This window comes from Struthio camelus, chromosome 5 (genome assembly GCF_040807025.1).
Source record: "Struthio camelus isolate bStrCam1 chromosome 5, bStrCam1.hap1, whole genome shotgun sequence".
NCBI classification, from domain to species: domain Eukaryota; kingdom Metazoa; phylum Chordata; class Aves; order Struthioniformes; family Struthionidae; genus Struthio; species Struthio camelus.
In genome coordinates this window covers 68,142,917-68,158,613 of record NC_090946.1, presented here as the reverse complement: position 1 = coordinate 68,158,613, position 15,697 = coordinate 68,142,917, and the positions used below count along the sequence as shown (strand labels likewise).

At 38.5% G+C, this 15,697-nt stretch overlaps 1 protein-coding gene across 3 annotated transcripts in view; it reads right to left on the bottom strand.

Moving 5' to 3' along the window:
* Positions 1-10,046, bottom strand: part of VRK1 (VRK serine/threonine kinase 1) — a 35,772-nt gene extending 25,726 nt beyond the window's left edge. Inside the window, exons 1-5 of one of the 3 annotated variants that reach the window (XM_068946992.1) lie at positions 9,915-9,932; positions 6,707-6,793; positions 5,615-5,776; positions 3,385-3,553; positions 1,574-1,629 (exon numbers count right to left, since the gene is read on the bottom strand). In XM_068946992.1, the coding sequence (XP_068803093.1) occupies positions 1,574-1,629; positions 3,385-3,553; positions 5,615-5,746 (357 nt within the window). In that variant the 5' untranslated portion in view covers positions 5,747-5,776; positions 6,707-6,793; positions 9,915-9,932. Of the gene's footprint in view, positions 1-1,573; positions 1,630-3,384; positions 3,554-5,614; positions 5,777-6,706; positions 6,794-9,914 lie in introns of all 3 variants that reach the window. The other 2 variants (XM_068946991.1, XM_068946993.1) reach the window with 2 other exon arrangements.
* Positions 10,047-15,697: the final 5,651 nt, after the last annotated feature.

Genomic DNA, 15,697 nt, shown 5'->3' with positions numbered 1-15,697 from the left:
CCTGCTTGAACCTGGAGGAAAAAGGAGGATGGCAACTGCGCACAGCAGTAAAATAATGCATATCTGACAAGATTCCAAAGAAGTTAAGTTGGATTCTTCCATGAAAGTCAAAGGGTTCTGCTTCCTGGTCAGTTTAAACTCAAGCAGGAGCCAGGCACTCAGGAGCCACCGCCTCTCAGAGGCAAAGCACTGCTGATAACCTGAATATCTGTTATTTGCTGCTAACAGAGGAAACAGTTCCTGCAGGAACAGACACCCCCTGCCTCAGAAAGGGCAAGTTGGACATTGCCACCACACAAAAGCTGCAGGTTGAGGCTCCTGACCTCGGTAGAATAGCTGCCCACACACACCTAAAGCAGCAGTATGGCGATGCTGAAAGTGTGGTAGTTCGACACTTGTACCATAAGCAGTGTTTTTTCAGCAAGAGACAACATTTCCAAAAGAGTTTTTTGTGCTCTTGAAGCGGTATCAAAAATACTATTCTAGAATTCTCCTGTAACCAGCAGTTCTAAATATCAAGATTAAAGACTCGTATTAAGAAAATTTTTTCACTCCAAATTAACATAACTTTTTAGTTGGGGGGGGGGGGAAGGTTAAGAGTATCAACATATCTACATAAGCAACAAACTATTACGGCAATGCATTTCAGTATTGCTTTATAAACAAAAGATGAAACCATGGTGCTTCTGAACTGCGTAGAATTAATTTTTCACATTCTGAAGTGCTTGTAAAATTTCTGGTACCTGCGTTTCTCATGGGACTAGAAAAGTATTAAGATAATTAATAGTCTGGCTTTACTACTGTTATTCTTTTTTCTTGGGGGGGGGGGGGTAGATTTTTACCAGGAAACCACATATAATACCAGGATCTATCTGAAATAATCATTCAAAATTTAAGAAAAATAATTTTATACATTTACCTTAGAAAAATAAAATGTTGCCAAAATCAAGTTAACTTGTAAGATTTAAAACATAATTTATTTTCAACTAATAAAAAAATCTTACTGCTTTACTGCAGTCGGCTAGAAAAAGAGTCATCAACGAGGCCTTTTCTTCTATCTAATCATTAGGTCAAAAAAATTGCACGTCAATACCATTTTTATTCAATAGAAATTAGAAGTACTTGTGTGTTTTACGGTAAAACATTTAAATGACTTCATATCTGTGAGGACCTTGGGAACCAAAGTTTTGCTATTGCAACTACCAAGCCATCCGTTAGCTTACCAACATCCAGTGGCAAACACTTCACACAGACTCACTGTTGAATCACAGAAATTCTCCAAAAACTATCTAGATTTCATTCATTTTGTGATACTTGAGTTGTTTACAGCAAACAGCAAATGGAAACAGAACCTGAACCATTTTATGAACCTTTTTCAACACCACCACCATTCCACCATTCCACAATGTGCATCACTATACTCATTCTCATGTATAGACTTAAACAGAGCACACTTTGACAAAATATGCACTACGTAATTGCACTATTTCTAGTGAAAGGATGCCTTAAAACCCACACTATTCTAGAATAAACATTTTCAAATTCTGAAATAAATATTCAAATGTTCTCTTACCACTTTTACAACATAAGGCGCATCACTGCCAACCGACTTCGAAGAATTAACATCAGCTGTTAAAAAGGAAGTGTTTATTAGTAGTACGAAAGGAAGCTATCACAAAACAAACTTACTTGCGCTGCAGCATGGACTACCAAATAATAGAGTAATTAAGCACTGATACGAGCATGCATATCAGTATGTGAGACCTTGATAAGAGAAATATTCTATATTGCAAGACTATATTGACATGGTCTCACATTCTCCCTTCTGTTTGAGAAGAACAGGTAGTTCACTAAATAAAGGAGTTCCCTTCTATTATTCAATATCTCTTTTCTAGATAATAAAACTTCTGACTGTGATGAACGTACGCAGTTGTGGATACGAAGAAAAAGAGATCCTCTCTACTACTTTGCCAAAAGTGACTTTCTGTTGGTACTAAGCCTGCTGATGGCTGCCACAGAAGGAGCTACAAGTACAGACGACATCAAGTTAGGCAAGTACCAAGTATGGAAGGAGCCAGGGGCATGGCTTTGTGCAAATGATGGGTAAGCAATCTGAGAGAGGGCAAGCTTTGGCTTGCACAAAGCACAAATTCTCAACATGAGGAACTATGCAACTGGAACTACAGTCTCAGTAAATTTAGAAGCTCAGTGAGCAAGAATCAGCAAGTAGTACAGGGACTCTTTGGCAAGCAGCAGCCCACTAGTCCGGTCTTTCTTCAAAATGGTTCTTAACCTACTTACACTGCAGTCTGTTTATTTTGAAAGCAGGATGGATGATTTTTTAAAAACAATATGAATTCCATGGAACACTCTCATCCAGTGGAGCAAAAAAAAAAAAAACAAACATGTTGCAAAAACACCCTTATTAACATGGTTACCTTAAATTTCATCCCTTCAAAGTTCTTTGGAAAATTACGAGGGTTAAAGCAGGAAGTCTTTTGGATTCCCTGAGGTATTCTCAAGGACTTTCTTCTTTGTTCATTGGTTCAAAAACAGCTCTACTGATTTTAAGTATGGAAAATTATGCATTAAAAGAAGTTTTCCATGAATTTGATACACAACTTCACAAAGCAAGACCTGTGCTGATGCTTTAAACAGTAAGGTCCAAAATTTCAATCTGTTCTGAATATTGGTTGCGTAACAAAGTTTAATAACTTATGTCAGAAGTTCAGAAGGCAATGAAAAAGTCAAAAGCAGCACAGAAGTCAACAGCTGTTTTTTGATGGCTGATCAATAGCCTGCACAAAATATGTTTCGACAGTTTCAGTTCAGAATTTGAGAGGTAACGATATTCACACAAACATTCCCTCTTTCAGCAAGACCAAAGAAGAAATTTAAATAAACACCGAACTATCATTTCACTGTGCACAAGGGGTCCCAGAGACATGGGGACATTTCAATCCTGTTGCTCTCAATATCAGACTTCTTTCACAATTTACTTTAGAAATGCATGATTGAGAAGTTAAAGCAATTATGCAAGAATATATGAATTATAAAATCTGTCTATGAACATTTAAAAATATTACAAAGAAAGAGTATGGTTTGCAAAACATGAAGACTTAACTGAAATCATTAAGAAAAATGAACTATCACTCTGAAATAGCATATTGATAACTGCAACCTCACGCAATGAGTGTCTTCAACGACCATTTGCCCACTCCGCTCAACTTTTTCCAAGAAAGTGAATGAAGCTGTAATTCTAATCAAACAGAACAATTGAAGACACTCTGCCTTTATAACTTTGGCTCAATCTTTCATTGTTTTGAACAAGGACAAGCAATTCCCTCTCCATTTTAAAATATTATGGACAACAACCAAACTTACCAAGATACAGGCGTCCAAAGCCTCCTTGCCCTATAGAAACACCTAATTTCCATTCTTTTTTGGTTGTATCTGCTATAACCTCTCCTACAGCAAACTCTTCAGCAAGTTTCCTCTTTGCAGGAGCTCTTTTTCCAGAAGTCTTCTTCATATATGGCATTTTCACTTGGGGCTGGGGGAATTAAAAAAAAAAAAAAAAAAAAGCATAGATTACATGGTGAGTAGAATTATTTTCATGCTATTCCATATGCCAGTATTTTATGCTTGCTTTTACTTACGACGAATTTCCACATAAAGTATGGATTGTTTAAGTTTTAAGTTGTTACTAAACTTTAAAAGAAATACCATAAGTCATTTCATTGGCATGAATTCTACGTGAAAAATGAGTAATTTTTTCAGGTATAAGAAAAAATTCTGAGAGCAAATTTTAAGTCTTGTAAGTCTTCTTATAATACATGTTAGAAAAATCATAAAATCTGTTGCAATCAATCAATGCCAACCAATCATAGTTCTAGACTTAAAAAGTAAACTAATGAAATAAGGCTCATCACTTTTCTTGGAATTAAATTTACTTAGTTTTGAAATTTCATATAGTCCAAGGCTTAAATAAAAATAAACATAGGTATTAATGGTTATATTAAAAAAGAGAAAGCAATCTCAACATTTCTCAGTGATTTCTCTTAGCTGTCATAATATCAGAAAAATATTAAATTATTCATACTATTAATTAATTTTCTCCCCTTATACAACTGCAACCAACAAAACTGAAAGTCTGCTTATTGTTCTCTGGACAGCATTTAGTAGATCATTAACACACCTGTGCATAATCACCCATTCTGAGGTCATGAAAGAGGTCGTGAAAGTATTATTCATGCCAACCTCCCAATCTCCTCAGATCCTATATCAACACTGTTTTTGGAAATATAAGGGCTCACCAGAACCAAACATGCACGTCTCTCTCCAGAACAGACCACATTCTGATTAAATAAATTTCTTTCTTATTTTTTTCATACCCCTGGAATAAGAGCTAGATTTTGATTCAATAAAAGAACTTGCTGAATATTTGGCCATGACATGGTAAAGAGTACACTAGATCCCCGCACACGAAGAACTTCATAACTTGTTTTCACAAAGAGCTGATCTTTTCCTTATGAAGTTGAAAGTTACTTTCTAAAGAGTATTTGGTCTGACAGGTGTGTTGGGGTTGGGGGGGGTGAGGTTGGCTGTTTTTCTTGGGAAAGAGGGAAGGAATATTAACAATACACATTTGAGGAAGCTTCTGAATAGCAAAATATCTTTTTTTCCTCCATTAGTCTAGCTATTCAATAGAATAACTCTAAGTCAAATGCAGTTACGTAATGCCAGTTTTCTTTTAGTTCTAATGTTCTTCTAGGACTTTCTTAATTTCCCAGACAAATAGAAAGTCATACAATTATGATAACAGCATTTCCGAAAATACTCTCTCCCCACAGACCCCGTTTGAGTGGTACCTTCAAGAATTCCTATTTCTCAAATAATATCTCTCATCTAACTAACATCTGAAAAGAGCAGCACACACTAGTTTCTCTATGTATACTAAATACAATAGTAGCTGTTAAGTATCTCAGAAATCTTTTTCTGTCCTCTGCTACATGAGCCTGCAGCCAGAACACCATGGTCACTCACCACAGGAATAAACAAAGAGGAGGCATTACATCCCATGCCAAAGAAAAGGTCTGTTTTTCAAGGTCCTTGTTAATATGAGAAGTATCTTTAAGTCATAGAACACCTGAATACTCATGGTGGCTAAATGAATAATTCCAACAAAAAATATTACGAAATATGCACATTACAAGAAACAAATAGTATTTATCAAAAACTACATGGAACAAGCTTCCTTATTCTCAAAAAATAAAATGTTTGAATCAAGATACAGTTTTGACATTCTACACTTAAAAAGGCTAACTTTTCCCATAGCTTTCATTCTGTCTTCAGGAAACTCCTCTTTACACTTTTGTGTCTTTTTTGTTTTCAGCTGAAATATACTGCACTATCTTAGAGGAATGTTTTTCCATCAAACTTTTAATAGGAAAGAAATGAGATTTCCAAGTACCAAACACAATTCAGCAAGTTCAGCTCAGATGGTACCAACAGGCTCATAATGACATGAAAGCACTAGAAGGAACAGAGCACTGTAGGAATGGCATTGTGGTGATATCACTTAGAGTAGCAGGGCATCAAGATCACAACACACCTGTAAGTAGCTTCTCAGGATACCCAGATCTGGAAAGGGAGGACGGACTAAAACAACAGATAGACTGAAGCCACTACAGATGGTGATGGTAGGAAGACAAACAAGTCTGGAGTCCCAAGACTGACTTTGCATTCAAGACAGTGTAAAAATCTTCATTGTTGTCTGATGGACAGGACAAAGGCACAAAAGATCATAATCACCATCAGCTTCTAAAGGTTACAAAAATGAGCCTGAATATAAAACAAGCATATGGTCCCCAAGCTATAAGCAATGCAAGAGACATGACGAAGACCTGACAGACCGCACCCCTTGACCTCTGTATCACTACAAATAATCCTGGTCAGACCACTTGGACAGATGCACTCAGGTGCTTAAATCTGGGCAGATCCCTCGGACTGGTACACTGGTGCTTGCAAGCATATTAGTGTGACAGGGATAGCAACTGAAATCAGTTTTGTTTTTAAATAATTTCACCTTATCCTCTTCTCTAATCTTGATAGAGCTTTGTAACATTAATTGAGCTCTGGTGCTACAATAGCATGCAACTTGCGTGGGCATTTTGGGTGTGCAATGCTGTAAAAAAAAGTCCAGAGGATGCAATATAATTAGCCAACTGAGCTTTGTCTTAAGTCAAAGACATGCCTGTAGAGCAGCAAATAAGAAAAGTAAAATTTGTATCTGCTTTCTCAAAAAAAATAGCAAGCCAGCGAAACAAAACCATAGATACATTTCACATCTTTGCCATTCATGGTCAGTCTGCTAATCATAGATTTGCTTAAAAGGGAATTAAGTTTACTTAAAATAGCTCCACTGGAGAGTTAAAAAATGAGCTGGTATCTCCCTCTTTTTTTTTTGTTTTTGTTTTTCCCCCTTGTTTAATGTGGTCAATAATTATATGGCTGAAGGTAGTTAATCAAAAAAAATTAACGATGACATCTCTTTATCCATAAAAGCAAAAATTCAAAATGGACATAAGCTTGAATGTCCCCAGCTGAGAACTCTGCCCTTAACAAATACACTAGACACACATACATGGTTTCTTGGCTGTTTATATTCATACCCATCTGCTAAGATGGCACTGTGCCTACTTACAAGTTGGTCAAACTATCAGTAGGCCATAGGTGCCAAACACTGATCACTTTCAATGGGCAGCATGCACAAGACTAGGCACTCACTCTTCTGTAAAAAAGCTGTTATCTGTGGAAATACTTGAGCAATGGGCATACACCACATTTATTTAGATAATTCACTTCAACAATATTTTACTGAAATCAGAAATACCTGCAGACTGCAAAAAAAAAGTAAGACTGAAAAAATGAAAAAGGTAATGATTTTTTAGTACAAATTATATAATTCCATGTTATTCCATTTCAAATCATGATTTAACAAACATGAGTGGCTTGTCAGAAAACTTATGAACTAACATGATGTCGCACTGCCTACTGTACTTTCCACAGCTGCAATAAAGTCATCTGCTTCTCCATAAGACAGTACCACTCATATTCTCTGTTCAAAACATAAATTCACTCCAAGTGATCTTGAAACAGGAGGGAATCACTTCTCTCACATCACCATATTGAGAAAAAGTTAAAGATTATGAGGGTCACCTGCTGAACCAACTACAGAACTTTTTGCAGCACTGTAGCTTTTTCATCCAGGAACTCGGAGTCTGAAGAAAACAATGGTCTTACGGTCAAGCACAGAACTAGAGGCGGAAGAATCCTGAATTTAACACTTACATCAAAACTTACCTTCACCTTTCCTGCATCTCAATTACCTCTCCCGATCAGTAAATTGAAATATTTTCTATCTCATAGGTATTGTAAAGCTTAATTTATTAGTGCCTGCAAACCATGCTGAAGTCCTTGGAAACAGATTGCCACAGGTGTCAAGTACTATACTGTCACTCAAGTACCAAACAGACCCGACCCTGCTTAGCTAAGGTATCTGACAAGAACAATTTTCAAGGTGCATGACTCTAAATAGCAGCATTTTACATAGCTACAATATGCTCAAAACAAAAATTTTGCTAAGAAAGAGTATGAATAACAGAAGTTTATTTGTCTAAACTCTCTCCAAAAGCCTCTTTAGCACTACAAAGGTTATTTCTCCTCCTCCTCCCTAATAAAACATCTTGGAAGAAACTGAATACACTGTACTTGAGATATGCAGACAATTTTGCATCAATAGTGCCATTAGTGGTGTTGTCCTTACAAATGCTGTCTGCAATGGTTGCTAATCTAGCTACACTTGAACTTTTAGAATAGACATGAATAGCCACTTCTCAATTTGTGCTGGCTTCCATTCTCAACAAAACTCTGAAATTAATATAAACCAAATTTATCTTGAAGGAACTATTTCTGCTGTGCAGCAAGTCACAATGGTGAGTTTCTTCCTGATCCCGCTCTTTTTGTTTTCTGGAAATTGTCATTTTTATGGTGGTTTATCTCAGTAGGACCTATTTTCATTTTCAGCATAGAGAAGGCATGCTGGTAACCTGTGCTCCTCTTCATGAATAGGAAGTCCCAGTAAGATCTGAAATCTAAGTGTTGTTAATACTGTCCATCAGTCATAGCAAGACCTTTATGTCTGCCTGCAAAAAGAGAAATAACAACAAAAAAAAACAAAACATGTTTTTTCCCAAGGAGGGAGAGGGGAAACAATTTGACACTTTCTTAAGACTTCTGAATACTGTTGAACTGTTTTGCAGAAGGAAACACCAAAAAAGTATCCAAAGTAATATCAATGGGAGTAAATAAAAGAATCATTGAATGTCCAATTTATGCAAGAAGTCTTTCTTTTCCATAGTCTACTTGAATATCATCATAATCTCCATTCCTGAAGATTAAGACAGTTGACAAATGATGCTACTTATGGGGGAAGGGGACTTAGGTTGCGCTCCATAGGAGATAAGAAAGCTTATTTTTAGACAAACTGGATAAACGCATGTTGCTAGACCACAGTTTATTAGAATATTTTTTTACAATAGCATCACGGTGGGCAAACTGAATATCTTGTTTTGACCAAGATGACTTCTTTTAAAATTCCAAAATATAGCTTGCTCAGAGGTAGGAAAAGGTGGAATTACTCTGTTGCTAACTGATTTTAAAGAGTCTTATCCGCAACCAATTTTCTTCCTTCCTACAATACTTAAGGTTCTCCTCAGATTTGTGAGCATCACTCAGATAATTCTTGCAATAACAAGTGAGCTCACATAGCAAGCTTTGTAAAATGTCACATCATCTATCACTCCCAATCACCTCACCTCTAAACCACCATTAAGTATCCATGCACATGAGCAAAACACTTAACTCAAGGACTTTCTTTTCTTCAGCTTACTCCCACAGAGGGAGGGTATAAGCTGCACAAGTCTTCTAACACAATAATAATTGTGGTCTAATGCAGTAATAATTGTAGGAAGCTTCCCAAAAGCCTTTATGTTCTTGCTAATAACAAAAAGGGCCCATGGATTCCATACAAATTAATGAAACCCTTAAGCACAAATTGAAAAAAAATCAAAGAAGGCAACAGGGTTTAATCTGTCTGCACATGGATAATCCTAAAACAAGGAAGGCAAAGGGTGAGCAAGAGGAAGTGAAGAAAAACACAACCACTGAAAGAAACTAACTTAGCCCAGTGTTCCTCACGTGATGGGCCAGCCCAGTTTAAGAAACTGCAGATTTTTTTTTTTATTTGTGACTTGTAGGTTCGTATTTAAAATAATATTATGCTTATGTAAAGGTAAAATTCTGTAGGGCCTCCCAATCAAGGTAATATTTCAGTTGCTGGCCACCCCTGAACGTCCCTGCCGGTAACAAATCTGTCACTGACACAGCATACCTTCTCTTCCGTGAAGAGCCACGAAGGAAGGCAACTGTGGCCGCTGCCACCAGACAGCTTTAGAGTCAAGGGCCCATGCAGGGGGTGCAGACCTCAAGGGCGAAACTGAGAGAGCTCTTACACGCCTGCCCCCAACCTCTCCCTCCCCCCCCCCACCTCAGCCTTCGCCCCACGGACTGGCGGCGGGGCGGGGAAGGGGTCTGCCCCCAGGCCAAGGGCCTGCAGATGAAGGGGGCCGGGAGGGGAACAGGGCCTGAGCGGGCCCCGGGGGTATTGTGAGGCTCCTCAGCGAGGGGGAGGCCAGCGCGGGAGAGCCCGGGCGCAGCCCGCCAGCAGGGCCGGGCAGGCACGGCGAGCCGAAGGGGAGGCCACACAAACTCGGCTCCTTAAAAAAAAAAAAAAAAGAAAGAAAGAAAAACAAAACAAGGAAACCCCAAACGCAGCCGCCGGCTTCAAATACCTCCTCCGTCCCCGAGGCCCGGCCCGCCGCTCCTTGCGCCCCGTCCGAAATTCCCGCACTGCGAGGAGCCCCGAGGCGGCCCGCCCGCCCCGGCGCCCACCTCCCACCATCGCCCGCGCCCATTGGCCGCCGCGCCCCGGCCGCCCGCCCCCGAGGCGGCAGCGGCGCCCAGCGCGCGCCGCGCCGGCCCCGCCCCGCCGCCCCTCCCCTCGGCGCGGGGGCCGCTGGGAAGTGTAGTGCGCGGCCTGGGGGCGGGGGGTGGGGCGGGCGGTTGGGGCCCGGGGCTAAGGGCCGAGAGCTGGAAGCGGGGCTGTTTGAAGGCGCTGGGTTTTAAGCCAAAACAAGTTGGGAAAGGACTTCCTCCTTGCGCTGTTCGAGCTGCGAGGCGGGCTGGCCTGGCTGCTGGAGGACAGCCGTGCTTCAGCAGGCCCAAGGCGCCTCGCAGCCGCCGTGCCGCCTCCTCCTCCTGCCCGCCAGGCCGTGGCGGAGGGGAAGGGATGAGTTGCTGCAAAGGGGCAGCAGGCCCAGCCTTTTCAAGGGAGGGTTTGAAGCGTGGCCTGCGAGGGTGGTTGCCTGGGAGCCCTTTGTGGCAGTGGAACACGGAGCCATCCTTCCCCGGAGGTGGCCCCTCAGCGCGGGGGAGGCTTTGTCAGGCAGATGCCGAGTGGGACACCCCTGTCCGGGGGACAGGGCAAGGCACGTGCCAGCAGGTGTCCTGGCCTCCATCAGGCACCGCAGGCTGCTGTGACTTCTGACCATGCCGAAAGCAACCCGCTCTTACCATCCCAGCACTAGAGTACGCTTGCGCGTGATCTCGTTAGGAGCATGCGGTTTTTATACCTTCTGGTTTTACATATTACAGTCTTCTAGTTTAGGTGGGGGTGGCTCTACCTGCTCTGAAGAAGCTTTTCATGTATCTTTTAACAGCTGGTATTTAATTTAGTCTTCATTGATTTTTTTGTTTTTAAATATCAAGCTCTATGATATTTAATTTTGCTTTGAGTGTATGAGAACATTTTACGAAATTAATAGTAATTGCAAAGTTTTATGAAAAAGAAACTGTTTAGAAACCCATGCCTTTGAAAGGTCAGGATGGATTCTGCCGTTTTCCCCCACCCCCAAAGCCCCCATCTCCTTTTTTCAGGTCTGAGTCAAATCTTAAAGGGTTGATTCACCTAGCAGGTCTGATCTATTTGTCATCTGATATCGCTACATCTGACTCTTTTTTCACATACAAAATCATGCACGGCTTGTTTCTGCCAAACTGTGAAGTTAGAAAGAGACACGGAAGATCAGAATTAAAGACATACCAAACAGAGGATTTAGGGGATGAAGTAGGAAAAGGAGAAATTTTTTTTCTTAATTTGCTAGGAGGTTAGGCCTTTACGAATAAGATTATGATTTAATGGCCACCATCTTTGTGTGCTTTGTAAGTTAAAAAAACTAAAAATATGTTAATCATGACAGTTCTTACATGAAAGATTCCTTTGAAAATCTGAGCTATGTTAGGAATAACAGAAATATATAGTAGGAATCTTAGATATTCCTCCAGATTTTCAAGAATCTGCACTGTTTTGAATGCTCTAGGGTATTATTGCTCATAGGAAAGCCAAAAAAGTTTTTTATTAAAAAATCCAAGATGCTACATGTGGTAGCATTTAACTCAAAGTACCACTTTCTTTCCTTAAACTGGATGATATAATGTTTTAAGTTATTTTTTTAATGGAGAAATATTTCAGTGAGTTAACTGTAGCAAACACACTTATGTGGTAATTGACATCAGGTCACTGGGATCATAAAAACATTTTAAGATGCCCACATAGAAAATGAAATGAAAAAATTAATATGTATTCCATTTCTGAATATTAATCACATTCTAATTTACCAGAATTTAGTCTTCTAATTCCAGAACAAAATTATTAGAACTACAGTGAGAAGCTGATCTTCAAGACGTCATTCTGAAAAACACCAATCAACAGTGAGGCCACAGAGATCAAAAGTAAATGCTGCTGTCCCATGTAAAAGTTTGGCCAAGAAATATTCTCTTGCTTGCATGAAGGGAGAAACACAGACTTCCTTCTGCCTGTCAGTTTTCTCCATTGTGCCACAATAATCAGCTGCATTTTCAATGACAAGTTACATGTAGCTCAGGTATACAAATCCTGGTCCTTATTAACAAAACCATCATAAGATTCTGCCAGTTATCAGGACAGAGTCTTTCATACATTGTGTATTCGTACACCAAAGGGGTGGGTTTCTGTTTAGCCATTCTGGATGTATTTGCTTTAATACAGCTGGAGATTTTTCAAGTATTAACCAAATCTGAAGTGGCTGCAGCTTTACTAAGATGTTCCCCATATATTATCATTTACTGTTTTTACTGGATCTCAGAGAAGCAAGTATTGACCAAACAATCAAATGCCATTATTTTTCCATTATTATCCTTCATTGTATTAGGAACATTCCTGGAAGACGCTGACTACCACTTTCAAATATGCTTTCAGAATTATTTTAGATTCTTTCTTCTCTTACATCTTTTCCTTAAAAGGTCTATCATCTCAAGCGAAATTGGCAATCTGATCTATATATGCTGTACAGCCACAGCTATCAATAAGAATTCAAATGCTGCTTTTAAATAGTAGCAAATATGCAGTTTATATTGTACTATTGTATATAAGCAGTTAGTTTCTTTTAATTTAGCCATAGGATAAAAAGTTTCACATCTTGAATATGGCTTGAGAAGAACCTCTCAAGAAAAAGCGATCACATTGTAGTATGAATTCATCTAAACCAACATCTCATAAAATAACCCACACTGATTAACCTTGAAAGATCTCAGAACACTGGTGAATCTCCAGGGTAAGGTTTTTCACAAATGGATGTTCTTTCAAGAGAGCCACCTATACTCATCAGTTCCAGAAGACATACAAGTTACATTTCCACATCCTCATTTCTCAGACAAAATTAAGAGTGTGCCTGCAATGGGCTCAAAATAGTACAAAGAAAATTTGAATCACAACTTCATTCTCTAGCAAGAAAACTGCAGCATAGTTTGATTAAATTATTCACTCAGGGTCTTCAGGGAGTATTGGACAAACTCAGAAATTAAGCCTAAATCTCTTGAGTTGGTTCCGTGCTTTCTCACAAAGCCGAGTTAGACTGCAACGCAGGAGTTTAAGGATGCGAAGGTTCTGGTAAGAATGACACATAACAGAATGCCAAAAGTCTGCAACTAGCGAGATCCAGTACTTCTACTTCAGCTAGGCTCATTTCTCCTTTAGTGGGGTGTTTTTCAGGCTGCACTTCATGGACTACAGGTCTGTAAGATCAGAAACGATTATTGGAGGAAGAGACGCACACATGCATTTCCACATACAGATGGAAGTATAAATTGGTTGTTTCTTTATAAGAAGATTAAGCAGCTTTTGCATTTAAAAAGTTAATAATGCCACCATGATAATTTAAATGTAATTTATACATGATGTTCTTGACATTTTCACCTTTTCATAAATTTAAGAACAAAATAGCTCAGAACTCCAGCATGTATTCCTTTCGAGCAACCTTTTTGTCTTATTTTTCTGCTTTGCAAAATGACAAAAGTCCTAAAACTTCTTACAAACCTTGCCATAGTACCCACGATGGTTCAAAAAATGCCAAAATCAAAAGAAATGATTATAGACAGACAATCTGAAAATGAATGGGAAGACTGTACCACCACAAATAACTTGACAAAAGAGCACACATGCTGCACTACGCTCTGCTAACTGGGATTTGTGGAGCACAGACAGGAGTAGAAATTAGAAATTACTATTCCTCAAAACCACCATGATATTCGCTTCAACATCACAGTTCTCTTCAAATGTTAGACCAAAAAAGTCTAGCTAAAAACTTGATGGTCAGAGAACATAAACAGTTTAAGAAGAAACAGTGATATGATCCAAGAAGCAATTCTTGATTCAGTAGCCTTGTGTATCCACCCCAGTATATGTACTGCTGTGGACAAAAAATTATGCTTTCAATCATATCTAAGATGTTATCCTGCAGTATGAGTATACTGGCACTAGGGAAAAAATGTGGTTACTGCAAACTTCTTTCTTTTTCCTCTTCTTCACTTTTCACATTCTCTTCCTTTGTGTAAAGGTGTGTATAAATTAAATGAAAGATTTTTTTTTTCTTTAATACACCTTTATTAAATTTTAAAAAGGTAATAACTATTCTCTAAAAATAGCAGTAAGACAGTCCGGAGTTGTCTTTGTTGGTCCATTAATATACATTTTAAGAGTGCTTAAGATGATCTGCCCAGTAACCTCACAGTTCATGATGCACTCAAGGTGTATTTTAGTAGACCACTACAGCATCACATTGTGCCTGAGTGCTATTAAAAGGTGGTTAGAAACAAAATGGTTTCTGCCACATGTTTAAGATCTTCCTATGTGTCTTTGCAATTTAGATTAATTTTTGTATATGATTGCATAGGAATTTGAAATTTTGCATTCTGAAGAAATTTATAAACAGGGATTAAGAAACTGGAGAGAATCAGCTATTCTTTTGAATAGTCAATCCAGTTGATGTGAAAACTGATTAGTTCAATAAAGATATTATGCTTCTGTCTAGAAAATTCAACTTATGACCTTGCTGACAAGCATATTTTCCTTCTCATCAAAGGAAAGTACAATATTGTTTCATAAGAGGACCAAGTTCTTAAATAATAATAAAGAAACACTTCAGCAAATAAATATTTACCCCTTCTAATGAATGAACAAGCTGAGACACAGAGATGCTGAATGAAGTTTATTTAGCCTGATGTGACAAAGGAAATTGGTAACAAACTTCAGAGTAAGACCTGGATTTCCTGACTCCTAATTCTGTATTAGGAATTACAAGACCATTGTTAATTGTACTATTCCAAACATATTAAATCCAGAAATTAAGATACTGAGGCAATGAAAGGTATATGTAAATCCCTGTATTCATTCCCCAAGTTAAGTAGTTAAATAAAGAAATGGAAGAGGGGGAAGAGGAGATCTGAACTTTACAGAGTACTCAATAATTTAATGAAAAGGGGGTGGATTATGAGAAGATTGTATTAGTGAAAATGTTGTGGAAGGAAAGCTGCAGTCGGATCCACTGGAAGTTTCACTTTTTTTGGAAGTTTTGTGATGCTAACAGACATACGATCTGAAGCTGTTAAAGGGAATCACTGTAAATAACTTGAAACTTCTAAGACTAGAACTTGTTTGAAGTGCATTAAATTAATCCAAATTAAAGGGCTTTTATGAGCTTCTAAAGGATTTGTATGTTTCTTTGGTCAAGGTCCAAAACTCATATGCCTGGGCAGTTTTGCTACTTAAAAATAAATGACCACACTGTCTTGAACATGAAGTGTCTTCATCCCTCTTAGTCAGTAGCTTTTTTGGAAAGTTATTTATAGGTATGTAAACTTTTAGTCTGGGGAACAGCATGTATCCACATACACACAAACAACAGTACATGGAGTCTAACTATAATGATGCAAAGAACTTCTGTTTATCATCAAACATTTCATATATCGCATTACATGTGAAAGAATTATTATCTATCCTGTTGCAGTGCAATGCTTTTTCCTATAATGGAATTTTACTCTGCAAATTTATTTTGGTATTAAAAGGTTCCACTTTGTAATGTCTATAGTTCAATCAGTGATCTAAAAGGCACTTAAATGCTTTGAACAAGATACATAAAATGCTTTTATTCCAAAAGCTTTGCTGCATCTACCAATTTTACCATTGATCTCTTTCCATGTA